This window comes from Castor canadensis, chromosome 5 (assembly GCF_047511655.1).
Source record: "Castor canadensis chromosome 5, mCasCan1.hap1v2, whole genome shotgun sequence".
In the NCBI taxonomy this organism is placed as follows: Eukaryota; Metazoa; Chordata; class Mammalia; order Rodentia; family Castoridae; genus Castor; species Castor canadensis.
Window position 1 is genome coordinate 174,141,653 of NC_133390.1, and position 25,097 is coordinate 174,166,749.

General features: G+C 40.3%; 1 protein-coding gene across 5 annotated transcripts in view; it reads left to right on the forward strand.

The window, feature by feature from the left end:
• Pfdn4 (prefoldin subunit 4) overlaps positions 1–25,097 on the forward strand; it is a 30,507-nt gene that overhangs the window by 4,273 nt on the left and 1,137 nt on the right. For 2 of the 5 annotated variants that reach the window (XR_012448313.1, XM_074075003.1), the window contains exons 2-3: positions 1,020–1,118; positions 2,389–2,529. Coding sequence is in view for 3 of the 5 variants with exons in the window: in XM_074075003.1 (XP_073931104.1) it covers positions 1,020–1,118; positions 2,389–2,529 (240 nt within the window). In the remaining 2 variants the exon portion in view is untranslated. Of the gene's footprint in view, positions 1–1,019; positions 1,128–2,388; positions 2,530–4,639; positions 5,034–25,097 lie in introns of those variants that run through there. The other 3 variants (XM_020176790.2, XR_012448314.1, XM_074075002.1) reach the window with 3 other exon arrangements.

Genomic DNA, 25,097 nt, shown 5'->3' on the forward strand with positions numbered 1-25,097 from the left:
TTCACATGAATGACCCTTTAAAGTCCTCATGAAGATAAACACATCAACAAATTCGTGCTCAGATATATACACACACACTTTTAAGTGTTTTTGCACTGAATTTTCATTTGCTCGTGGACCTTTCTGTGGACTCAGTGGACTGAAATCCATTTTCATTGCTTACTGCCTATGTGGCTTTGGGCAAATGACTTAAACTCTGGCAAAGTTTTTCCATGTGTGAAATGGTAGTATTAGTGATCTCTTTCATAAGACTGGAGGATTAGAAGACTTGGTAAAGCATTTAGAATGTGCTTGGTACAAAGGAATGACTTAGTGTTGTTATCTTTATTTCATGCATATTTTGTCATCTAGACACTTTGTAAACTTAATCACGTTAAGTGTTAATTTTTAGTATCAATTTTCATCATATTATAGTGAATTAAATCTCACTAAGACATGTAAACAGGCTCTCCATTAAAACAAACACAATTCTTACTATGTATGGAGTTGTAGCCACCAAAATGCAGTGACCCCTAGCCCGGGGTAGCAGTTGGATTAAAAGCCACAGAAACTATCATACTTCTGCTCAACACCTTAACACAGCAGACTCATACAAGTTTTAACACTGTGGGAAAAAACCAAAACTATGAGGCATTTACCAATGTTATTTGACCGCATAACTTACTACTCCCTGGGTTATCTTGAGAGTGCTCCAACTTGGGAGATTCTGCTCTTGGCCAGAAGCTGACTAACTTTTCTTACCTTTTTGGTTTTTAAAAATGAATTATTAATTATATATTTCAATTGTTTTTATAGTTTATGAAATATTTCATGGAGTATTATAAAAGATTCTACATTTATGAATATATCTTAAACTCATGGGGCAAATAATAAAGGCATTAGTTTGTGATACTCTATACCTCTTGTAATTCTTGACTGTATAAGGGAAAATAGTTCACTGGGTAATTTTAGAGCAATAGAAGAAGCTAAGTTATAACTTCTCCATTAAGTTCTACCATAAATTCAAAACTGTTTTTCAGGCTGCAGAAGATGTCAATGTTACTTTCGAAGATCAACAGAAGATAAACAAATTTGCTCGAAATACAAGTAGAATCACAGAGCTAAAGGAAGAAATAGAGGTAAAAAAGGTATTGGACATTTCTTTAATTTCAAAAAGTAAGTTCTGCATACCATAGCTCTTTAAAACTTATTTCAGTAAGTATGTCTCTCTCTGGGTTCTTCATTGCCAATGACACAGTCTGCTTTAGTTAGTTTAAACAGAAGTCTTTTGTTTATTTATTTATTTTTGAGACAGCACCTTGCTGTGTAACCCAGGCTCTCCTCAAACTTGCTGTTTTTCTGCTTTGGCCTCTCAATTGCTGGGATTACAGTTGTGTGCCACCACACCTGACTCAGTCATTTTTTAAGAACTGTGATTAACTAATTCACAGAGCCCATTGGCGAGGGCTCTATGTCTAGTCTGAGTTCAGCAGCAAGTTTTAATGCTAAGCCTCTGAGAGAGAGAGAGAGCTTGGCGGGGGATGGAACTGCTTTTGTCTTCCTGATCCCAGAGCTTGTCTCTTCAGTGAGGAAGCGTCCACTGAAGACCTAGGGATATTGAGCTGCTGCTGCTGTCACTGCAGCCTCTGTTATCATGCTGAGGTCTGTGCCCAACCTTTTTTCACACGGCTGTCCTGAGTTGGAAGTCCAGCTCAAGTGCATTGGACTGGTGAGATCTAAGTTATTTGCATATTCCCTGTCAGTAAGCAAGGCTTATTTTAGAAAGGCAGTTTCTTTTTTTTCTTTGCAGTGCTGGGTTTGAACTCAGGGCCTCACACTTGCTAGGCAGCTGCTCTACCACTTGAGCCACGCCCCAACCCTTTTTCTGCTTTTAGTTTTTTGAATGGGGTTTTGCATTTTGACCCAGTCCAGCCTGGGTCATGATTCTCCTGGGGATGTATCACCACACCCAACTTTTGTTGAGATGGGGTTTTGGTAACTTTTTGTTTAGCCTCCAATTGGGATCCTCCTGATCTCTGCCTCCTGAGTAGCTGGGATTACAGAAGTGAGCCACCATGCTGGCCAGAAAGGTCGTTTTCTTTCTGTTTTGGTTTCAGTGGAAAGACAGGAATCACAATGTGGGATATTGCTGAAGTAGGAAAAATTTTGAGTGAGCACAGGGGCACTTGCTGTCCACTATAGAAAGGGTACTTACAGTAATCTTAAAACACCCAGAGACTAGCAGTTCCACAGGAGATGGCTTCTAAATGTAAGAAATTGATTCTTTCACTTGCCTTTGTGAAAGGTTCCCCAGAGAGTTGGTTTTCCTCAGATTCAGATTGGCTCTTAATTCCATCATGGAGCTTTTCATAAATATCTTTTCATCACTGCTTATATTTGCACTTACAGAAACAACTCCAAAATTTAGAAGACGCTTGCGATGACATCCTGCTTGCAGATGATGACTGCTTAATGATCCCGTATCAAATCGGGGATGTTTTCATTAGCCACTCTCAAGAAGAAACCCAAGAAATGTTAGAAGACGCAAAGGTATGTGGGAGTCTGTGCCTCGGTGATGAGGTCTAATTCCCAAATGAGGGTTTATACCACTGTAAAGAATGGGTCACTGTAGGTAGAGGGAAATGATGGCTGCTAGCTGCTAGCTAACCTCTAATGGTCTGTTGGAATACCTCAGGCAGGCTCTTTGCTTTGGCAGCATGGTCTTGTTTAATTTGAATAATGATCTATTATTATCCCAATTTAGAATTAAAAATAGAGGCTCAGAAAGATTATGGGACTCAGAATAGCATGTAGATAGTAGCTTTCTGACTGTTTAAGTGAAATTGCTTAGAAAGCACAGCATGTTATAAAATAGGGGGAAAAAAATTCCCCCTTCCAGAGATCACCATCCGCTAGGAACGTTTTGGTGTATTTGTGTTATGTTTTCTCCCTTTACTTCTCTGTGTGGTTTTGCTTCACGCTTGGGTCAGGTAATGCTGGCGGGAGCAGCGTTAACTTCTCTTTCTATGTCATGCTTCTTTATCCAGCAGGTATTCATTGGGGACCTGCTTGGGGCCAGCCACATAGGCTTTAAAAATGTCACTGTTTTATGATTTGCTTACTGTCATTCTTGATACCATGTTGATAGAACATTGATCTGGCTCACTGTGTTCCTAGTAACATTATTTGGTTCTCATATTTTGCTTTAGTAACATCACAGGTGCATTTTTATACGTGCATCTTTGGTCAGGTATAAATTGTTTTGAGGAAATAACCTGAGAAGTGTGATTATGGGTCAGAGTATGGATTCTTTGGCAATATTTGAGGCATTTGATACATCAGATGAAATTATTTCTAATTCACGTGCTTCCATTGTCTGGGAGAGAGGCAGCTGCACTGGATATGCTTCCTAGAGCTCTTGCTCAGTTAACTTGAGCATTACGTGAGGTGACAGGCTCCCTTCTTCAGATGCCTGAATGCACAAACTTACCAGAAGGTAAGCTGGCATCTAGTGAACCTTGGGAAGAATTAATACTTTACCCCTGGGTATTTCCATGTAGAAACATACATTGGATGTCTCCATTACGTTTAAATCTTTCTTAGTCAAATCTTACGGGTTTTTTTTTCCTTTTACCCACTCTAAAATGCTTATGTAGGAAGTCCTTTGACATAGTATGTATTTTTTCTGGATTTTGCGAGTGCCCCCGTCCACCCGTACATATAACTCCTGGGCCTTTATTTTGTTTTAATTCACTCATTCATTCCAGAAGTAGTTTATTAGTGTTCCCCTGTGTCGTGTTCTACCATGCATCAGGCATGTGAGGGACAGCAGAACATGCTTGCTTCTTGCCTATGTGGAGCATTCAGCCCACATGAGACAAAATGGAACGAGAAACTAACAATGAGTACAAATGGCCTGGGACAGAGGCAGCTTTCAGGGAATCTGGACTGTGCTAGTCTAGACTTCAAGGGTCAGGAAGGGCTCCCTGGGAAAGTGATGAGATAACAGCTGAAGAATAAAGCAGGTGTTAGCCAGAAAGAGGGTGGTGGGTATTCCCGTCAGAAGGAGCAGCATGTGAGGGGGTCATCAAACAGTCACTGTGCAAAAACAGAGCCAAAAGTGTTTTCTTCACTGGAGGCTCGGGAGCATCTGAAAAATGGCTGGATCTTGGCGAAGTCTGTCAACTGAGTTGAATAAATTCTTCTTTGTTTCAGATCAGGACTCAACAGACTTTCCGTGAAGGGCCAGGATGTACATATTTTAGGCTTTGCCTCTTCATAGATTTTATGGGAAGTTAGGAAAGGCTGTGTTATAAGCCATCGGGTCTGCGATAAACTGTTTGCAGAAGTCTCTGTTTGTGGTGCTTTCTTTATTACGATACGATAATTGAGGAATTGGCTTTTATAACTATTACGGGTTTAAGATCAGCAAAAATTAAGAAATCCATCATGACTTACTCTGTGGTAGGCAGATGTGAATCTGAATGAAAAGCACTCCCTTCTAGACTTTTGTTTGCGCTCTGATTATCATTGTGATTCAGCTGCCTATCCACGTTTAGAAAATTCTTGAGCTAAAATTCTTCCCAAATATTATTTCACACACAGATGCTTAGAAATTGCCCAATTGAATAGGATTAATTTAAGCTATTCTTCTTTTCAGAAAAATTTGCAAGATGAAATTGATGCCTTAGAATCCAGAGTGGAGTCGATTCAGCGGGTGTTAGCAGATCTGAAAGTTCAGTTATATGCGAAATTTGGCAGCAATATAAACCTTGAAGCTGATGAAAGTTAAACGTTTTATAATACTTTTTTTAATTTGTCTAATAAACTTGAATATTGTTTTAAATGATAATTTCCCTTCTTCAAATGACATGGAAAGGAGAACTTTCTTTTTTAAGATTTTCATTTATTTAATGGAAACTTGCCTATTTTCACACGTCTTGCTTATTTATTTTATATTTTTAAAAGAAGACAGTATTCATCTATGTATTTTGCATAATGATTATATCAATTTTAGGGGTTTTATGTCATGTTATTAAAATCGGTTCAGCAATCTTCTGTTTCTATATTATTATTTAGAATACTTGTGGTTTTCACGTACGAGAAAATTTAGCAGCTGTGTCCTTTTGCTTCTGTGTCAGATTCCTTTTCTCAGGGTGGCAAGAGCCCAAGAAAAATAGGTACAGTCCTGCACCTGCCTCCTCAGCGTACTTCATAACTGAAGCTGCCTCGTGTACTAAAGACTGTGTACATGTTTAAAAACATTTAATGTATGTATTATAAACACAGGTTAACATGTCTTTCATATTTCGGTATCACAGATGTTGGTAAAAGAATGGGTAATGTTCAGACATGTTGAGGCACATTCATCTTCCAGAACAAGAAAGGAACATTCTAGAAACCAAGAAATGTATCCATAGAAAAAAAGTTTAGTGTTTTTAAAATTGTAAGTTTTAGACTTTATTTTAGTGTGTTGGTAGTTATGGGATCTATATAGATAGTAGTGTGGAAGTGATGCAGGTGTATGTTTAAGGCTTATTTATAATGAAGAGTACATTGTCTCCAGTCCTTTTCCTGTCCCTCTCAACAAAGATAAGTTTTGGGATTTGAAAGACTTACAAGTATTAACTTTCCAGCAGATGGCACTGATACGCCAAAATAGCAGTGGAGGGATTGTAATATAAAAATGAGGATATTTTTAGAATCGTACGTAATTTAAAAGAAACATTTTAAAGCTTCAATGCTATAAACACTGCATATGGGTTTTCTTGGCTGTTTATAGACATTTATTCAAGCTTAAAGATAGAAGAATATATAATTTCTAAAGTTGTTAATAACATAAAGGCAAACATAATTACTGCAAAATCTTACCAAGCAGTGCTATTCAAGTTCTGGAAAATGACTGCTACAAGCTATTTTTTGCATGTGTTTGTTTAATATTCAGTTAGGGGAGTGAGAGTGGGGAGGTAATTCAGCCAGGTTGCAGAAGGAAATAAATAACACTCAGAATAATTTGAGAAAATTTTGGCCAAGATTACAATGGTGAGGCTTATCACAGCAGCCCTTTATGCCCTCCAAGGCCGGGGAGGGAGCAGTTACCCCTACACTGTGGAATGCAAGGACACTGTCACATCCTGCAGTGACAGAGCCAGGGTGAGATCTCAGTCTCATTCGCTCCAAAACCCAACTGGAATTCAGAGGAGGTCTTAAAAGTCACCTGGTAGGGGAGGTAAGTGGATGGGTTTGGAGGCGCCAGCAGAAGAGGGGGACTAAAGTTTACCTGTTGAAGAATTTTAATGACCACTCACCTGACTTCTGTGCTGGGAGACAATTCTGTAACTGGCTGGGACTAATTTTGTTGGGCGCACAACCAAGTAAACCTAATGCCAAATTGAATCTCCAGCAGCAGTGGGTGTGGGGAGAGCAATATTCACTTATTTTTCTCAATTTCCCTGTGAAATTTTAGCACATCAGAAATATGTCCATTTTAAGCTCATTTTAATGTGTCATTAGCTTTATGTTTGTTGGTAAATTCATCAGGCTCAATAAAGATTGGAAACTGCACTTCTGAAAAGGGACAGTAAGGAGTGTCACTCCAGCCAGGAGCTGCCACACAGAAGTTCTGATCTGGGTTTGTTATGGCTATTTTTTTAGTCAGGAATTCTGATTTTTTTTTTAATGTGCAATCACTAGTTTCAGGCAGTGCAACTATTGTTTTTGAAGCATTGCAGGTTAAACAAAAGATTCGTTCAATAAATTTGACCAGAGGCTGTGAGTTTGCAAACTCTTGTGCACAGTATGATACATCAAATCCAGGCTTTCGACAGGAAGGAAGACGATTCTCGTTGTGCTGAAGTCTTCTGAGCTGCTACACAGAGATGGAGGGAGCGATGCTAGGTCACTGTGCCTCCTCCAGTACATGCGGTGATTTGGCAGAAGAAAAGGAAGGCTAGTGCTTGAAGACGAGGTGAAATGTAGGTTCTGGTAGTGATTGGAGAAATGGAGGTGGTGGGAAGAGGAGAAAATCAAGCAGTGGCTTCGAGCACAGTCCTGAGAGAGAAAATGACTCAGGGAGAACACAGGTGGGAGGAGAAAAGCGGTAAAGGAGACCAGCTGCAAGAGTGAAGGCTCCTAGCTGAGTACAGCTGATGTGACCTTTGTGCAAGAAGGAACATAGAATTTTTAACCCTGTCGAAATCATCAGAAAAGGACTAAGGTAGAAAGAAAAATAGAGGGGATGAACCAATTCGGGTTTAATACACATATACATGCAAATGTCACAATGAAACTCCCTGTATAGCTAGCTATCTTAAACAAAAATACCTTTTTTTCAAAAACAACCGGAAAGTAAAATAGGTCCTGTCTAGGGTTGGTGCCAGTGGGAAGGGGCAGACGTAGGGAAAGAGTGTAGGAGGTGAATGTGGTGGAATATTATGTACTCGTATGAAAATAGAAAAATGAGACCTGTTGAAACTATTCTAAGACTGGGGGGATAGGGGTTAAAGGAGAATGATGGAGATGGTAAATTCAACTATGATATATTGTAAGAATTTTGTGTCACAATGTACCCCCAGTACAACAATAACAATAATAAAAAGAATGTAGGCTTCTAGAGGCTCAACCCTGAGGTTGAAGGCAGGAGGGAGTAGTGAACAATGTGCAGCATTACAGAGGCCACACACAGCTGTTTTGAAGGCTAAGAGGTTTTTAGCTTCCTTTAAAAAAAAAAAGGATGAACCCAGTCCACCCTCACACACACACCTTAGTGCCTCCTGCACTTGAAACTGCCTCACAGGACGGTGATTCCCTGTGTGGTTAGAAAAGCCTTCTGTGCAATGTGACTATCTTCAGGTGCAAAGGCTCAAAATATAGTGAAATCCGTCTCTGGTTCAGAGGTTCTCAACTTTGGTTCACTGGGCAGTGATGTTGAATGTCAATAGAACTTGCCTTTGAAAACCTACTTCGTAGAGTCTCTGTGGACAGAGCCATGTGTTTTACAAGACTTTGTTTTACTGTGTCCTCCAAAAAGTTTGTGTGTTGGAATAAGCCTTTTTTTTTAATGCAATGGTGAGGTTAAGAAGTGATTAGGAGCCAGGCGCCGGGTGGCTCATGCCTGTAATCCCAGCTACTCAGGAGGATCACTGTTTGAAGTCAGCCTGGGCAATTCGATCGTGAGACCCTATCTTGAAAATACGTAAAACACAAAAAAAGGGCTGATGGAATGGCTCAAGGTGTAGACCCTGAGTTCAAGCCCCAGTACTAAAAAAAAAAAAAAAAAAAAGAGGTGATTAGGCCATGAGAGCTCTGTCCTCATAAATGGATCAAAATTTTTTTTTTATTACAGGTGTGTTTGTTATCATGAGTGGTTTTGTTATGAAAGTGAGTTTGGCCCCCTCTTTCTTGCTCTTGCCCTGTCTTGTCCTTCCACCTTCTCCTGTGGGATGACACAATACAAAGGAGCCAGATGTTGGCTCTGTGCATTTGAACTTCCCAACCTCCAGAACTGTGAGAAAGAAATTTCTGTTCTTTACAAGTTATCCTGCCTCAGGCATTCTGTGATAGCAGCACAAAGGAACTAAGACAAAAGCCTGCAGGTAATTCTGACTTGGCAAAACAATTGTCTTGGCTCAAATAATACAGTCCTTTTGGGGATCCACAGTAGAGATTGGAGCCCCAACTGAGAATTCTAAACTCAAAGTTTAGATTAGTGATGGAGAGGGTAACAAGATTGGGTAGCAACAAGAAGGTTGATGCACACAGCTTAGGGGTGGAGGGCAGCTGGAGGCACCCTGGTTTCTTGTAGTAAGCAGAGGGCAATGTGAGACCTGGAGACAGGAAGTGAAGAGTATTTTTACAAGAAAGGTAGCAGTGGAGGAAGGAGGTAGACTGCTACTTAATTCCCTGCTGTGTGTATAAAAAAGCCTTAAAAAAAGATTAGGGAATATTGAGTCCAGGGAGTGGATGGGAGGGACCCAGAGAGAATGGTTGGAGCCCAGCGAGGAATAGAAAGATGATGTAATGGTTCTACAAATGGCACAGTGGAGACAGAGGTGAGGTGTGCATCTTATAAAATTCTTCTTTCAGGAGTAAATAATGGAAAAAATTAGAACAGTAGCTGACTAGAGGGGGAAGAAGATATGGTGAGGAAACCATGACAGGAGGCTTCAATAATCTGTGTGTTCTATTCTTTGAGCTGGGTTATGTGTTCACTGCAAATATATATATTTGATGATACTGGGGCTTGAACTCAGCACCTCTTGCCTGCTAGTTAGGTGCTCCACCACTTGAGCCATGCCTTGCCCTTGGCCCTTTTCTGCAGTAGGGTCTCTTGCATTTTTGTCTGGGGCCTCAGACTATGATCCTACTTGAGCACTGGGATCACAGATGCTTGCCACCTGTTGGGCTTACTGATTGAGATGGGGTCTTGCTAACTTTTTGCCCGGCTGCCTCAAACCTAGGTACTGATCTCTTCCTCTTGAGTACTTGGGGATTACAGGCATAAGCCACATGCCCTGCCTTCAATTTGTTTATTATGGGTTATTTGTGTGTTAGCCTCATTTTTCAGTCAAGAAACCCTTGAGGAAGTTTATGCTGTGGGTCAGTGCTGAACTGGGCTCTGCAGCTCTGCAGGACTTCACTGTGTCCTTCATTGTGCATCTGACTGCAAGACTCATCCGTCATTGCTTCTCCAAAGGACTCATATGTGAGAGAATGCACACCAGGCCTGGGACAGAATAAGGACTCAATAAATATTGTCTGTAGTGTTTATGATGAAACAGGCTCAGAGAGTTTGCTCAGGCCACATAGTTAGGTGCATCGCCTTTGTGCAGATCTGACCTGGGTTCTGTCTTGTGGACCTGATGGTAAGAGGCTCTAGCTACCCTGGCCACAGAAGTTCCATGGATGCTGGGCAGGTTTACTTTCCTGAGCCTCTTCCTCTGCAAAACACACATTAAAAAGTGCATTTTATGGCTGCTAGTATGAGCTGGATTGTATTAGTTATTTTTTGAGTTTTGGAAACACATGAAATGTTCTCAGGTGCTTAAGGGGCTGAGGTTTAGATGCTGTACTAATGGAAAAGCAGGTCCTACCTCAGTGCAGATGGATCTGTCAGGTGCCAGGTGCCAACTGAGGGGATGGTTTCTTTTGGGGAGGGGGCAGGGGGGACTGGGGTGGAAAAATATAATGAAAGAGAATTATTTGATGAGAAGAGACCCTGTTTCTCTTGCTCTTTTCAAGGAAGGCCATGGATAAGAGATTCATCCATCAGCATAAGGTAGCATTTGGGTTCCAATGACAGTGAAGAGTTTTTGACTTAATGAAAACTCATAAAACAACGCGCGCGTGTGTTGGGGGTGCAATTCATACAAATGATGCTCTGTGTGATTTTATCTGATTTGGGAAGAGGTGGTGGAGGAAAATTGATGAAATGCTACAGAAATGCTGGCATTTAGATAGGCTTTGCTGTAAATAATGAACCATGCTTTCAGGCTTGTGGTACAGTGCACAGCTGTACTCTTAGGTTAAATAGTACTCTATTGGAGCCAATTAAATATGTAGAGACAGAGTGTCCACGATGGCATAGCATACGTGTTTCCTTGAATGTTTTAAATTAATTGTTTGCCTACAGTCTGAATCATTTAGAAGCTCTGTGAAAAAACACTGGAGAAAAAAAAATGCCTCAAAAACTTAGATGGTATTTGTCCAGGGGATTTAAATAGTTCTTAGCTAGTAGCTGGTGTTTGTAACCTTTTATGGAAGTCTTTAAAAGCAAACAAACACATTGGAACCAGGGACTGAAGTAGTACACTGAGAAAGTTTAGAATGTTATTGGGACACAGCAGGGTGTTTACACATCTTCATTCTGTGTGCTTAACGACAGCTGTGTGCTGTGCAGGACAATGAGTAAGTGTAAGATATGAGTTAAATTTGGCATTACAGCTGCAATTAACATAAAACCAAGGCAAAGACAATAATATACCTTCCTATTCTGTCAAGAATGGAGGGTGTCATTGCTTAGCGACCAAGGAACAGATGAATATGAAGCCAGCAGGAAAGCCATTGTCCATGCAAAGAAAATGGGGTAAGGCATCACACAATTATCTAATGCCTTTGACCTTCATCAGGATGACTGGGATAATCTCATCTTGAACCAAGATACCTTCAGACCAGAAATGCTATGCCTAGGTCTAATCAGACATCTCTGGTGCCATGGAGTTCACATACATGAACAAAGCAGCTGCGTGAGTGGATGAGAAGAGCTGCACAGCTTAGAGGTAGCAGGTTTCTAGTCCACCATGGTATGCCCACCATATTGAGGTCTTAGTAAGTACATTGCTGGCTGCTATGGAAAAGGATCTCTAGGAGTCTTGTTTCATGCTACTATTACAGTGTTAGAACTCTTGGGAGTTGGGGACATGGAGGTGACAGACAAGAATGCACCCATCAACAGAAGGAAACAACCTCTTAGCCGCAGCCAGCTGGCACCATGTTGGAATGTGGCAAGGCTTCTGCTTGTTCAAGGGAGGCTGGAGATCTGAATTTCCTTCCAGGTGAAATCTCCCAATTTTTAAATGTTACCAAATCACTCAAAGATTTAAAAGACCTGAAGAAGAATGGAAAAGGGACAAATGACTAACATCTGTAAACTTCAGTGCACAGGTCACCAACTCACAGCCAATTAAACTTCTAGGAATCAATGAGGGCCAACAAAACCCCTTCATTAAAGGGGATAGTAGTGAGGCACAAGTGGTAGAGCACTGCCTAGCAAACATGAGGCCCTGGGTTCAAATCCCAGTACCGCCCAAAGCAACAAACAAAACCCAAAACAAAGAAACATTAAGCTAAGAAAAGAAAACCTCATCTTTCTCTTAGAATTTTAAAGAGTAGTACTCACTATTCAACAATATTTCCAGTAGTCAACCTAATGGAAGCCTTCTTTAAATAAATGAACTTAAAAAAATAGTATCAGTGACCAGTTAAATGTGGCTTTTAGTTTGTCTTATCAGTTGCTATGATGAGTGAAAGGAGATTCCAAATTACTGAAAAGAAAAGGAATGTGAGTTTCTTCAGGAGATGAAAAAGCAGTATTGGACAGAATTTTTTTTTTTTAATAATGGTCACGAAAATGTCTAAACAAACTTAAATACCACCAGAGAGAGTTTGCCAATAAGTCCATAAGGCAAAAGGTTATTAACCTCCAGACAGAGCTGCTGTTGGCTCACAGGAAGCCATCTGCCATGCACCAGTTTTTATTGACACTTCAGGGTAAACTAATAAAACTCTCCATTTCAATTAAATTTTGGAGACTCATGTTCTCTCTTTCTTAGATGCTGTAAACTGGCATGCAACCACAGCAGCCCTTTTTATCTCAAGGCTCTTCTTGGCCCAGGAAGTGCAGCCAGTGGAACTTTCTCTGTGTTTTTCTCACTAGTACTTTCTTTGACATAGAAGGCAGTGGGAGGTGTTGCTAACAAAAGGTTGGGGGAGGTCACAAGGCCTGCATGGCTGGGAGTGAAGCCTGTGGAGTCATTTCAAACTCCAGGGTGGCTTTCAACTTTGCTTCTTGTGTGTTTGTGGGGTCTCCTTGGCATCATGTTGGGTTGGCTGGGATCTTGGGGAATTGAAGTACAGATGTTACAGACAAGAGAACTGAGGCCCAGAATGGCCAGCTCCTCCAGGACCAAGAGTGAAACAAAGCCAACTTTAAGTTCACGTCTGTGGTAGGCAGGCTTCTAACTTGACTCCCAGTGACCCTCACCTCTTGGTGTGTTTGCCCCTGTGTAATCTCTTTTTGAGTGTGAGCTGGACCTAGTGTCATGTTTCTAGTGAACAGAAGACAGAGGATGGGAGGAATGATGGGATGTCACTTCCATATAGATTATAAAAGACTGGGACTGCCCTCTCTCTCTCTCTCTGTGTGTATTATGGTTTGAATATGAAATGTCCCCACAGGCTTGTGTGCTGAACATTTGGTCCCCAGCTTGTGGCACTAATTTGGGAGGTGGTGGGAATTTTAATAGGTAGGGCCTAGCTAGGGGAAGTGGGTCACTGTGGGCGTGTCTTGAAGGTGGTACCTGGTTCTCACGCCCCTCCTCTCTCTCTGCTGCCTGTTCATAAAGAGATGAAGAAGCTCCTCTGTCACATGCTCCAGACATCATGATGTTCTGCCCAAGCAATGGGGCCAAGTCGCCATGGACTGAACCCTCTGAAACCGTGAGCCAAAAGAAATCCTCCCTCCATAATGTTGTTTATGTCAGGTATTTTGTCACAGTGACAAAAAAAGAAACCAACACACACGCTCTATCTTTCTGACCTCTCTTTTGTATGGGCTCTGATGAAGCTAGCTGGGGAGGCCTGTGTTGAAAGGAACTGAGGGGGCCAACCACCTCCCATGGAGGAACTGAGGCCTTTCATCCGATCACCCCTGAGGGAATGAATCCTACTGATAACCACACAAGGAACCTAAAATGGGACCCTTCTGACGAGACCACAGCCCTGGAGGTGCCTTGATGGCAGTTGCAGGAAATCCTGAGCCTGAGGGACCCCCCGAGTGGTACACGGCCCCTCCTGGTCCACAGCATCAGTACGGTAATCTATGTGTGCTCTTCTCAGCTGCTAAGTTTGGGGGAAATTTGTTACACAGTAATAATTAGTTTAGTGTCTCAGGGCTCTTGATGCTTAGGCTAGTTTCGTCTGCCTGAGTGGCTGCGCTTATATACTTTGTAGGTATCTTTTCAGTTACTATGAGCACATTCTAGTAATAATTGCTGGCAGGACACCGAGCCGGGGTAATATTCAGGGTACAAAGATGAGAGTGGACTCGTCAGTCTCACGTGCTTGTCTTCAATAGTAGAGCATTCTTTTTAATTTTATTGGGATTGGAACTCAGGACTTTGCGCTTTCTAGGCAGGCACTCCACTGGTTAAGCCATGCCTCCAGCCCTTTTTACTCTGGTTATTTTGGAGACAGGGTCTCATTTTATACCAGGTTGGCCTTATGATCCTCCTATTTTATGCTTCCTGCATCACCAGGCCCAGTTTTTCTCCATTGAGATGGAGTCTCACGAACGTTTTTACCCAGGCTGTCCTGAAGCCATGATCCTCCCAATCTCAGCCTCCTGTGTAGCTTGGGATGACCGCCACATGTAGCTCTTGGTCCAGATGGTTGAATAGCGAGGATTGCAAGCATGAGTCACTGGTGCCTGGTAGAACCACATTTAAAACTGGCCATCTGTGGGCTTCACAAGGATTTCCATATAAGACCAGTTTCCTCACTGGGGCAATGAGCATAATGGTGCTTACATCATGGGACTATTGTAAGGATCACTAAACTCTTTCCCAAGTAGCGCTTCCTATGTGCCAAACACCATGCTAAGCCCTTTATGGATACTGACTCATTTAATTCTCTCAAGTGTAGGAAGTCAGTAGCATCATCCCATTTTATCGATGGGGAAACTGAGGCATGGAGCTTTCAAGTTAAGGTTACACTGGTGGAAAGGTGCAGAAAAAGAATCAAAACTGGGATGTTTGAGTTCTAGAGTTTGTGTTTTAACTGCTTTGCTTCTCAGGAAAGTAAAGTACTCAATCCATACTAATTGCTCAGTACGGGCTGCTATTATTATTATTTAAAAAGATATACTTCCTTTTTTGCATTGGCTGATCTCAGTGGTTCGTGTATATAATGAAGATTTTCTGAGACACCGATGAAAGCTGATACAAAACAATGAAATTCTTTGGGTATTTGTCAAGTGAAAATGCTAGCATTTTTCAAATGCTTGGATGTGAGGGTGTTGAAATATGTTCTATTGAATGTGCTCTAAAGCAAACAGTCAGACGGAAATTTCTCCTGGTTCTGGCTTAAGCTCAGTGCATAAAACTGGTCATTTAGGGGCCTGAGTGGCTGAAGATAGGCTGGACTCCAGCCTCACAGTGCCATGTGGACTTGTTTCTCTTGCTCTCTCCTGCACTAGCTTTATTTCAAGACTACAAGTGGCAGTGCCCAGCAGCCCCATCCATGCCCTTCTGTCCTCAGGGTGAGAGGACCTCTGCGGCTCCACCTTACCCTTCCAGGCAGGACCCACATGAAAGAGTAAAAAAGCCTTCTTCCTGGAGCTTACAAAACCTAGAGGTTGATTCTGATTGGACCAGCTTAGGTCACATGCCCATCTCTGCCACCTATCAGGGAGCTAGACCTGGGTCATGTGCTCTACTCCTGGAGCTGTAGGTGGAGCCACACCAGAGGCAAGAACTAGAACACAAACTACCCAAGGCAGTGGGAATCCATGCCACCAAAGCACCATCAGTGCATCACTGCAGAGTGATGATGTTTGAGTCACCTGCACATTTGGTGAGCAATCCATTTCAGAGAGAAAACATTTGAGCTTTGCATCATTTTGGTCCTTCTTTTGTCCTGGGTATTCTTTCTTTTTTATTCATTTATTCACATGTATATACATTGTTTGGGTCATTTCTCCATCCTCTCCCCTCCCTCCCCCCTCAGTTCCAGGAAGAACCTGTTCTGCCTTTATCACTAATTTTGCTGAAGAAAAGACATAAGCAATAATAAGAAAGACAAAGCGTTTTTGCTAGTTAAGGATAGATAGCTATACAGAGAGATTCCTACTATTGCTTTCGTGTACCCATGTGTTACGACCCATGTTGATTCAACTCTAACTGATCTTTATTTTTAATAGCTTCATTTCTTATTCTGTTACAGGACATTTTAGGCCCTGTTCCCAAATCCTTGGTTTCACAGGTCAGTTCTGGCCAAACTCACCAAACAAAAGACAAGTAATAGTGAAGGGAAGAGAAAAGGAAGTTTATTATGTGGGAAGTGGAAACCTATCACTTCAACCCATCTTCTTCCAACAGACCTTTGCTTTAGGTTTAAACAGAAGGAAGAATTGGGGGCAGGGGTCCCAGTCACAGGGGTGTTCCAGTGGTCTTAGGGCACTGGTGGCCACCACAGGTGGTATGGTAGCTCATGGTCTCAAAACTGGTCTGGCAGGGCCTTGTTACACTAAGAGTCATTGCAGCATGGCAGGCTGTTTGTCTTGCCTTGGCTCTGCTCTTCCTTTCTTTGGGGGGCAGTTTCCTCCATCTCTTGTAAAGATGTTATCAATCAATCCTGTCCTTCCTGGATTCCAAGGTGGCTGCAGGAGAGAATGACTCAGAGCAAAGGATGCAGATATAAAATGGAGGGAGGAATGCCAAGGTTTTCTCCTGCTTTCCGTTAATTCATGGTCTAAATAAGGAGTTAGTGTTCCTTGGCAAAAGCAGCTTTGAAGCCCCTGTTACAATTTGACTCTACATTTATGATTTTATCCTACAATGACCTTTTTATTTTAATACATACATGAAAAATAAGAATTGACTATTTTTCTGGTTATGAGTTTCTTGCAGAAAGATAACCATAGAACTAGTCTATGAGGTGAGTCTTTTTACAAAATTCCACTGTTGTCTGAATAGGCATTTATTTTTCAAAGCTAGATTGATATTTTCTTCGCTGACAACCTCGATTGCATTTGGGGAACGAATACCAGTATAGTTATTGGCGTCATTTGAAAAAACTTTTTTGGTGGTACTGGGGTTTGAACTCAGGGCATTGCTCTTGCTAGGCAGGTGCTCTACTACTTGAGCCATGCCCCCAACCCTTTATTCCTTTAGTTATTTTTTGGATAGGGTCTTATATTTTTGCCCAAGCTGGCCTGGAACCTTGATCCTCCCAATCTCTGCCTCTTGAGTAGATGGAATTACAGGTGTGAGTCATCGTACCTGGCCATGAAAAGACTTTTTAACATTTGGTGATGGCTGGTTTTACTTTGGGAGAAGGAAAAAAAAAAAAAAAGTAGAGGTGTGAAATCACTGACTGGAAAAGTGACTTTCAATTTTATGAGGTCTGCTCACAGCCCAGTACAAATAAAACATCTTAAAGACAGATGGAAAGGAGGCGACTTGTACATGGATGACTTCAGAAAAGCTGTTGCATGCAGTTATACAGAAGGTGGAGTTACAGACATGAAAATGCTGCCTAAATGGGCTGATGTGTGGCATCGCTACCATTTTTCACTTTGGCACGTTAATGTGATTTTGATTCTATTCAAAACCTGACGTTTTGAGGAAAGGAAAGATAATAGCAGGTAAAAAGGTATTCATTCCTCTTTATGCTTGCAAGTAAAAGAAAATATGTCCCACTTTTTGAAGGTGCAGTGTGAGCATGTGAGCAAGCACACATGCAACCTTTCCTTCCAACTGAGGTGGAAGTAATAGAATTAAATTTTCTCCTTTTCTCATGCTACAACACTTTATAAAGGTTACTATAAATGTCACAACTACTTTGTTTCCTGAAAGGCAATTTTCCTGTCAGTCCAGTCGTTCCTTGGAGATACATGTTATTAGTCTAGGATGGTTTCTTTAAAGTGCATCAAAGTATATGCTCCAGTGTGCTTTTATCATTTCACTACCGTAAGTGAATTTTTCACTAACTTCAAGGCTCATTTCTAAGTCACTAATTATTCATAAAGCCTGGCGAGATTGCTTTATTTTATCTGCCTAATGAAATTCATTAAAGTTTAAGGAAAACCCTTAACAGAGCTTCAAAATGCCAAAAAGAGCTTAGGAAATGAAACGTCATTTCCAACTAAAATGTGATTTTTTTTTTTTTAAAGAAGCAGCAGCAACAGCAGTAGCAGCAGCAGCAGAAGGCAGACCAGGACCAGGAATGATGAAATGATGAGAGTTCTAGAGAGGCAGAGAAGAGAAGGAGGACTGACGATGGCTGGGCGTGGATGCTTTTGTTGTCACCTGTTCACTGGGTGCAGCAAAAAAAGACATACTCCAGACAGGCGCAGGAAGGCCAGGACCATGTGCTCTTGCAGCAAACAACTGCACCTCTGCTTTCTCACTAATGTCTCTGCTGTCAGCAATGATCAAGAGTTTAAAAAACATAGGATGTTTTTAGTTGGGCATCAAGAACTCATTGACCCCAGCTCACAGTCATGTCTTAGATTTTCTACTGATGCTAATTTAACCACCACAATCGTTAAACGACATGCACATTCTGTGTTACACAACTTAATGTCATTGAGTCCATGAGCAAAACCAATTGTCCTTTTTTGTGAGACATTGATTTAAGACAAAAAGCAGTAATTGATCATATCTTTGGAGGGCAAAGGGGAGTTGATGAGAGAGGAAATTAGAAAGGAGAGGAGAAAATAGACGAGAATCGGCCTCTATTTTTGAGATTTCATTTATCACCAAGGTGTTGTTTTCCCAAAATGGTTATCTTCCAGGGACAGAGCAAATTCCGATTCAGACACACATGCAGAATCTGTATGTGCATCACTTGGCCAAGCCCATCTGCAAAATAAACAAAAAACACAGTGATTAAGAAAAAAGATTGAGCCGTGACTCAGACCCTCTTTGGATAATTCTACTGAGTTTTCTTAAGCACCTAAAACCTTGAAAGGGTTTAAAATGCTTCATGGAATCATTATCTAATTGAATATCTAGGAACACAATGACTTCTTGAAGAGTATATTAATTCTGAGAAAACAGAGGTATTTCTAATTACAATGAGTGGGTTTTCCTGTTCCTTTTGGGATGGATGAAACCCAGGCTCTGTTCCTCATCCTCTGCCTCTTTTTCTCTCTTTTAAATCTTCTTCATTATCTGCTATTTATTTTACAAGGGTAATCACTGCTTTTCTGATCACTGCTTGACTAACCACAATGAGAATTGGAATGAGCTTGTGTGGCACCGTAAAAACCACCAATGCAGTAGTGACCCCAGCTTAGATGGCTCCCTTTCCCCTTCCTATCCATGAGATCCACCCAGACATCACAGGAGGTCAGAGGTCACCTCGGTTCCTGACAAAACGGAATCTTTTTTTTTTCTCTTTTATTATTCATATATGCATACAAGGCTTGGGTTATTTCTCCCCCCTGCCCCCACCCCCTCCCTTACCACCCACTCCGCCCCCTCCCTCTCCCCCCCACCCCCTCAAAACCCAGCAGAAACTATTTTGCCCTTATCTCTAATTTTGTTGTAGAGAGAGTATAAGCAATAATAGGAAGGAACAAGGGTTTTTGCTGGTTGAGATAAGGATAGCTATACAGGGCATTGACTCACATTGATTTCCTGTGCGTGTGTGTTACTTTCTAGGTTAATTCTTTTTGATCTCACCTTTTCTCTAGTTCCTGGTCCCCTTTTCCTGTTGGCCTCAGTTGCTTTTAAGGTATCTGCTTTAGTTTCTCTGCGTTAAGGGCAACAAATGCTAGCTAGTTTTTTAGGTGTCTTACCTATCCTCACCCCTTCCTTGTGTGCTCTCGCTTTTATCATGTGCTCATAGTCCAATCCCATTGTTGTGTTTGCCCTTGATCTAATGTCCACATATGAGGGAGAACATACGATTTTTGTCTTTTGGGCCAGGCTAACCTCACTCAGAATGATGTTCTCCAATTCCATCCATTTACCAGCCAATGATAACATTTCGTTCTTCTTCACGGCTGCATAAAATTCCATTGTGTATACATACCACATTTTCTTAATCCATTCGTCAGTGCTGGGGCATCTTGGCTGTTTCCATAACTTGGCTATTGTGAATAGCGCCGCAATAAACATGGGTGTGCAGGTGCCTCTGGAGTAACCTGTGTCACAGTCTTTTGGGTATATCCCCAAGAGTGGTATTGCTGGATCAAATGGTAGATCAATGTCTAGCTTTTTAAGTAGCCTCCAAATTTTTTTCCAGAGTGGTTGTACTAGTTTACATTCCCACCAACAGTGTAAGAGGGTTCCTTTTTCCCCGCATCCTCGCCAACACCTGTTGTTGGTGGTGTTGCTGATAATGGCTATTCTAACAGGGGTGAGGTGGAATCTTAGTGTGGTTTTCATTTGCATTTCCTTTATTGGTAGAGATGGTGAGCATTTTTTCATGTGTTTTTGGCCATTTTAATTTCTTCTTTTGAGAAAGTTCTGTTTAGATCACTTGCCCATTTCTTTATTGGTTCATTAGTTTTGGGAGAATTTAGTTTTTTAAGTTCCCTATATATTCTGGTTATCAGTCCTTTGTCTGATGTATAGCTGGCAAATATTTTCTCCCACTCTGTGGGTGTTCTCTTCAGTTTAGAGACCATTTCTTTTGATGAACAGAAGCTTTTTAGTTTTATGAGGTCCCATTTATCTATGCTATCTCTTAGTTGCTGTGCTGCTGGGGTTTCGTTGAGAAAGTTCTTACCTATACCTACTAATTCCAGAGTATTTCCTACTCTTTCCTGTATCAACTTTAGAGTTTGTGGTCTGATAATAAGATCCTTGATCCATTTTGAGTTAATATTGGTACAGGGTGATATACATGGATCTAGTTTCAGTTTTTTGCAGACTGCTAACCAGTTTTCCCAGCAGTTTTTGTTGAAGAGGCTGCTATTTCTCCATCGTATATTTTTAGCTCCTTTGTCAAAGACAAGTTGGTTATAGTTGTGTGGCTTCATATCTGGATCCTCTATTCTGTTCCACTGGTCTTCAGGTCTGTTTTTGTGCCAGTACCATGCTGTTTTTATTGTTATTGCTTTGTAATATAGTTTGAAGTCAGGTATTCTGATACCTCCTGCATTGTTCTTTTGACTGAGTATTGCCTTGGCTATTCGTGGTTTCCTGTGTTTCCATACAAATTTCACGGTAGATTTTTCGGTCTCTTTAATGAATGTCATTGGAATTTTGATGGGAATTCCATTAAACATGTAGATTACTTTTGGGAGTATCGACATTTTTACTATGTTGATTTTACCAATCCATGAGCATGGGAGATCTCTCCACTTTCTATAGTCTTCCTCAATCTCTTTCTTCAGAAGTGTATAGTTTTCCTTTAAGAGGTCTTTCACATCTTTTGTTAGGTTTACACCTAAGTATTTGATTTTTTTTGAGGCTATTGTAAATGGAATTGTTTTCATACATTCTTTTTCCGTTTGCTCATTGTTAGTGTATAGAAATGCTAATGATTTTTCTATGTTGATTTTATATCCTGCTACCTTGCTATAGCTATTGATGATGTCTAGAAGCTTCTGAGTACAGTTTTTTGGGTCTTTAAGGTATAGGATCATGTCATCTGCAAATAGGGATATTTTGACAGTTTCTTTACCTATTTGTATTCCTTTTATTCCTTCTTCTTGCCTAATTGCTCTGGCTAGGAATTCCAGTACTATGTTGAATAGGAGTGGAGATAGTGGGCATCCTTGTCTGGTTCCTGATTTTAGAGGGAATGGTTTCAGTTTTTCTCCGTTAAGTATAATGCTGGCTGTAGGTTTGTCATATATACCTTTTGTAATGTTGAGGTACTTTCCTTCTATTCCTAGTTTTCATAGAGCTTTTATCATGAAATGATGTTGGATCTTATCAAAGGCTTTTTCTGCATCTATTGAGATGATCAAGTGGTTTTTGTCTTTGCTTCTGGTAATGTGGTTTATTACATTTATTGATTTTCGTATGTTGAACCACCCCTGCATCCCTGGGATGAAGCCAACTTGGTCGTGGTGAATAATATTTTTGATGTGTTGTTGAATTCAGTTTGCCATTATTTTGTTGAGGATTTTTGCATCAATGTTCATTAAGGAGATTGGCCTATAGTTCTCCTTTTGGGAGGTGTCTTTGCCTGGTTTTGGGATAAGTGTAATACTGGCTTCATAAAACGTGTTTGGCAGTTTTCCTTCCCTTTCTATTTTGTGGAACAGTTTAAGGAGGGTTGATATTCGTTCTTCTTTAAAGGTCTGATAGAATTCAGCAGAGAATCCATCAGGTCCTGGACTTTTCTTTTTGGGGAGACTCGATTACTGCTTCAATTTCATTTTGTGTTAAAGATCTATTCAGGTGATTAATTTCCTCTTGGTTCAGTTTTGGATGGTCATATGTATCTAGAAATCTGTCCATTTCTTTAAGATTTTTCAAATTTATTTGAATATAGGTTCTCAAAGTAGTCTCTGATGATTTCCTGGACTTCCACGTGTTTGTTGTTATCTCCCCTTTTGCATTCCTGATTCTACAAATTTGGGTTTTTTCTCTCCTCATTTTAGTCAGGTTTGCCAGGGGCCTATTGATCTTGTTTATTTTTTCAAAGAACCAGCTTTTTGTTTCACTAATTCTTTGTATGGTTTTTTTGGTTTCTATTTCGTTGATTTCAGCTCTTATTTTTATTATATCTCTCCTTCTATTTGTTTTGGGATTTGCTTGTTCTTGTTTTTCTATGAGTTTGAGATGTATCATTAGGTCATTGATTTGGGATCTTTCAGTCTTTTTAATATATGCACTCATGGCTATAAACTTTCCTCTCAGGACTGCCTTAGCTGTGTCCCATAGGTTCCAGTAGGTTGTGTTTTCATTTTCATTGACTTCCAGGAACTTTTTAATTTCCTCTTTTATTTCATCAATGATCCATTCTTTATTAAGTAATGTGTTATTTAGTTTCCAGCTCTTTGCATATTTTTTGTCTTTACTTTTGTTGTTGAGTTCTACTTTTTCTGAATTGTGATCAGATAGTATGCATGGTATAATTTCTATTTTCTTATATTTGCTGAGGCTTCCTTTGTGCCCTAGGATATGATCTATTTTGGAGAAGGTTCCATGGGCTGCTGAGAAGAATGTATATTGTGTAGAAGTTGGATGAAATGTTCTGTAGACATCAACTAGGTCCATTTGATCTATTGCATATTTTAGATCTTGGATTTCTTCATTGAGTTTTTGTTTGGGTGACCTATCTATTGATGATAATGGGGTGTTAAAGTCTCCCACAACCACTGTGTTGGTGTTTATATATGCTTTTAGGTCCTTAAGGGTATGTTTGATGAAATTGGGTGCATTGACATTGGGTGCATACAGGTTGATAATTATTGTTTCCTTTTGGTCTATTTCCCCTTTTATTAGCATGGAATGTCCTTCTTTATCTCGTTTGATCAATGTAGGTTTGAAGTCTACTTTGTCAGAGATAAGTATTGCTACACCTGCCTGTTTTCGGGAGCCATTGGCTTGGTAAATCTTCTTCCAGCCTTTCATCCTTAGCCTATGCTTATTTCTGTCGGTGAGATGGGTCTCCTGTAAGCAACAAATTGTTGGATCTTCCTTTTTAATCCATTTCGTCAAGCGGTGCCTTTTGATAGGTGAATTAAGTCCGTTAACATTAAGTGTTAGTACTGATAGGTATGTGGTGATTCCTGTCACTTAGTTGTCTTAGTTGTTTGAAGGTTTGATTGTGTGTACCTAAGTTGAGGTTACTCTCTACTGTCTTGCTTTTTCTTTTCCTGTGGTTTGGTGCTGCCTGTCTTTTCATGGTTAAGTTGGGTTTCACTTTCTGTGTGCAGAATCCCTTGAAGAATCTTTTGTAGTGGTGGCTTTGTGGTCACATATTGTTTTAGTTTCTGCTTATCATGGAAGACTTTTATTGCTCCATCTATTTTGAATGATAGTTTTGCTGGGTAGAGTATCCTGGGGTTGAAGTTATTTTCATTCAGTGCCCGGAAGATCTCACCCCACGCTCTTCTTGCTTTTAATGTTTCTGTTGAGAAGTCTGCTGTGATTTTGATGGGTTTACCTTTGTATGTTACTTGTTTTTTCTCTCTTACAGCCTTCAATATTCTTTTCTTAGTTTCTGAACTTGTTGTTTTAATGATGATATGTCGTGGAGTAGTTCTATTTTGATCTGGTCTGTTTGGTGTCCTGGAGGCCTCTTGCATCTGTATGGGAATATCTTTCTCTAGATTTGGGAAATTTTCCATTATTATTTTGTTGAATATATTATGCATTCCCTTTGCTTGCACCTCTTCTCCTTCTTTGATGCCCATGATTCTCAAGTTTGGTCTTTTGATGGAGTCAGTGAGTTCTTGCATTTTTTTTCCACAGGTCTTGAGTTGTTTAATTAATAGTTCTTCGGTTTTTCCTTTAATTACCATTTCATCTTCAAGTTCTGAGATTTTGTCTTCTGTTTGTTCTATTCTGCTGGATTGGCCTTCCGTTTTGTTTTGCAGTTCTGTTTCATTCTTTTTTCTGAGGTTTTCCATATCCTGGCTGGTTTCCTCTTTAATGTTGTTTATTTTTGTCCTGAGTTCATTTATCTGTTCATTCATCGTGTTCTCTCTTTCACTTTGGTATTTATACAGTACTTCTATGGTTTCCTTTATTTCTTCTTTTGTTTTTTCAAATTCTCTATTTTTGTTGTCTTGGAATTTCTTGAGTGTCTCCTGTACATTTTGGTTGACCCTATCCAGTATCATCTCTATAAAATTGTCATTGAGTACCTGTAGTATGTCTTCTTTTAAATTATTCTTGTGGGCTTCATTGGGTCCTTTGGCATAGTTTATCTTCATTTTGTTGGAGTCTGGATCTGAGTACCTGTTTTCTTCATTCCCCTCTGGTTCCTGTACTAATTTTTTGCTGTGGGGAAACTGGTTTCCCTGTTTTTTCTGTCTTCCCGTCATTGTCTTTGGTGTTGTTACTGTCCCTGTACTGTGTGCAATTAAGTATTTTCTAGCTTGTAATTATAACAATGGTAATATTTAGAATGGAAGGGTGAGCTGAGATGGAAAGCAAGAAGTTAAAGAAATGGGAAAAACAAATACACAGAGTGGAGGGAGAAAACAGAACAAGGTATCAGACAAGAAGATTTCAAAGGTATAAACAAGGAGCTTTAGTGTACTAATCGACAGTAAGCTGAACAGACATTAGAGAGACAGAGAGAGGATTGAAAATCAAAAATAAAAAAAATGAAGGTAAGAATAAAAATAAAAAATAAGTAAATGAAAGAAAAATCTATTTATAAAAATGTATTAAAATAAAATGAAAAAGTAGAAAATTAAAAAAAATCAAAAAACCAAGAAACCAAAAAACCAAAAAACCTCCAAGTTCAAATGCAATGAAGTTTCAGTTTTAATAATTTGGGTGTCCATCTCAGTCTCCAATCCTGGAGATGGTGCCTCAGATGTTGTTCTGTAGTTGTCTCATCAAAGGGGACGCATAAAGTAGAACAAAACTACACACCCACATACAAAAAAAACCCCCACCAAGTGTCCCAAGTTCAAATGCAATACAGTTTCAGTAAGTTTTTCAGCTTGCAGGTGTAATTTGGTTGTTCTGTCATCA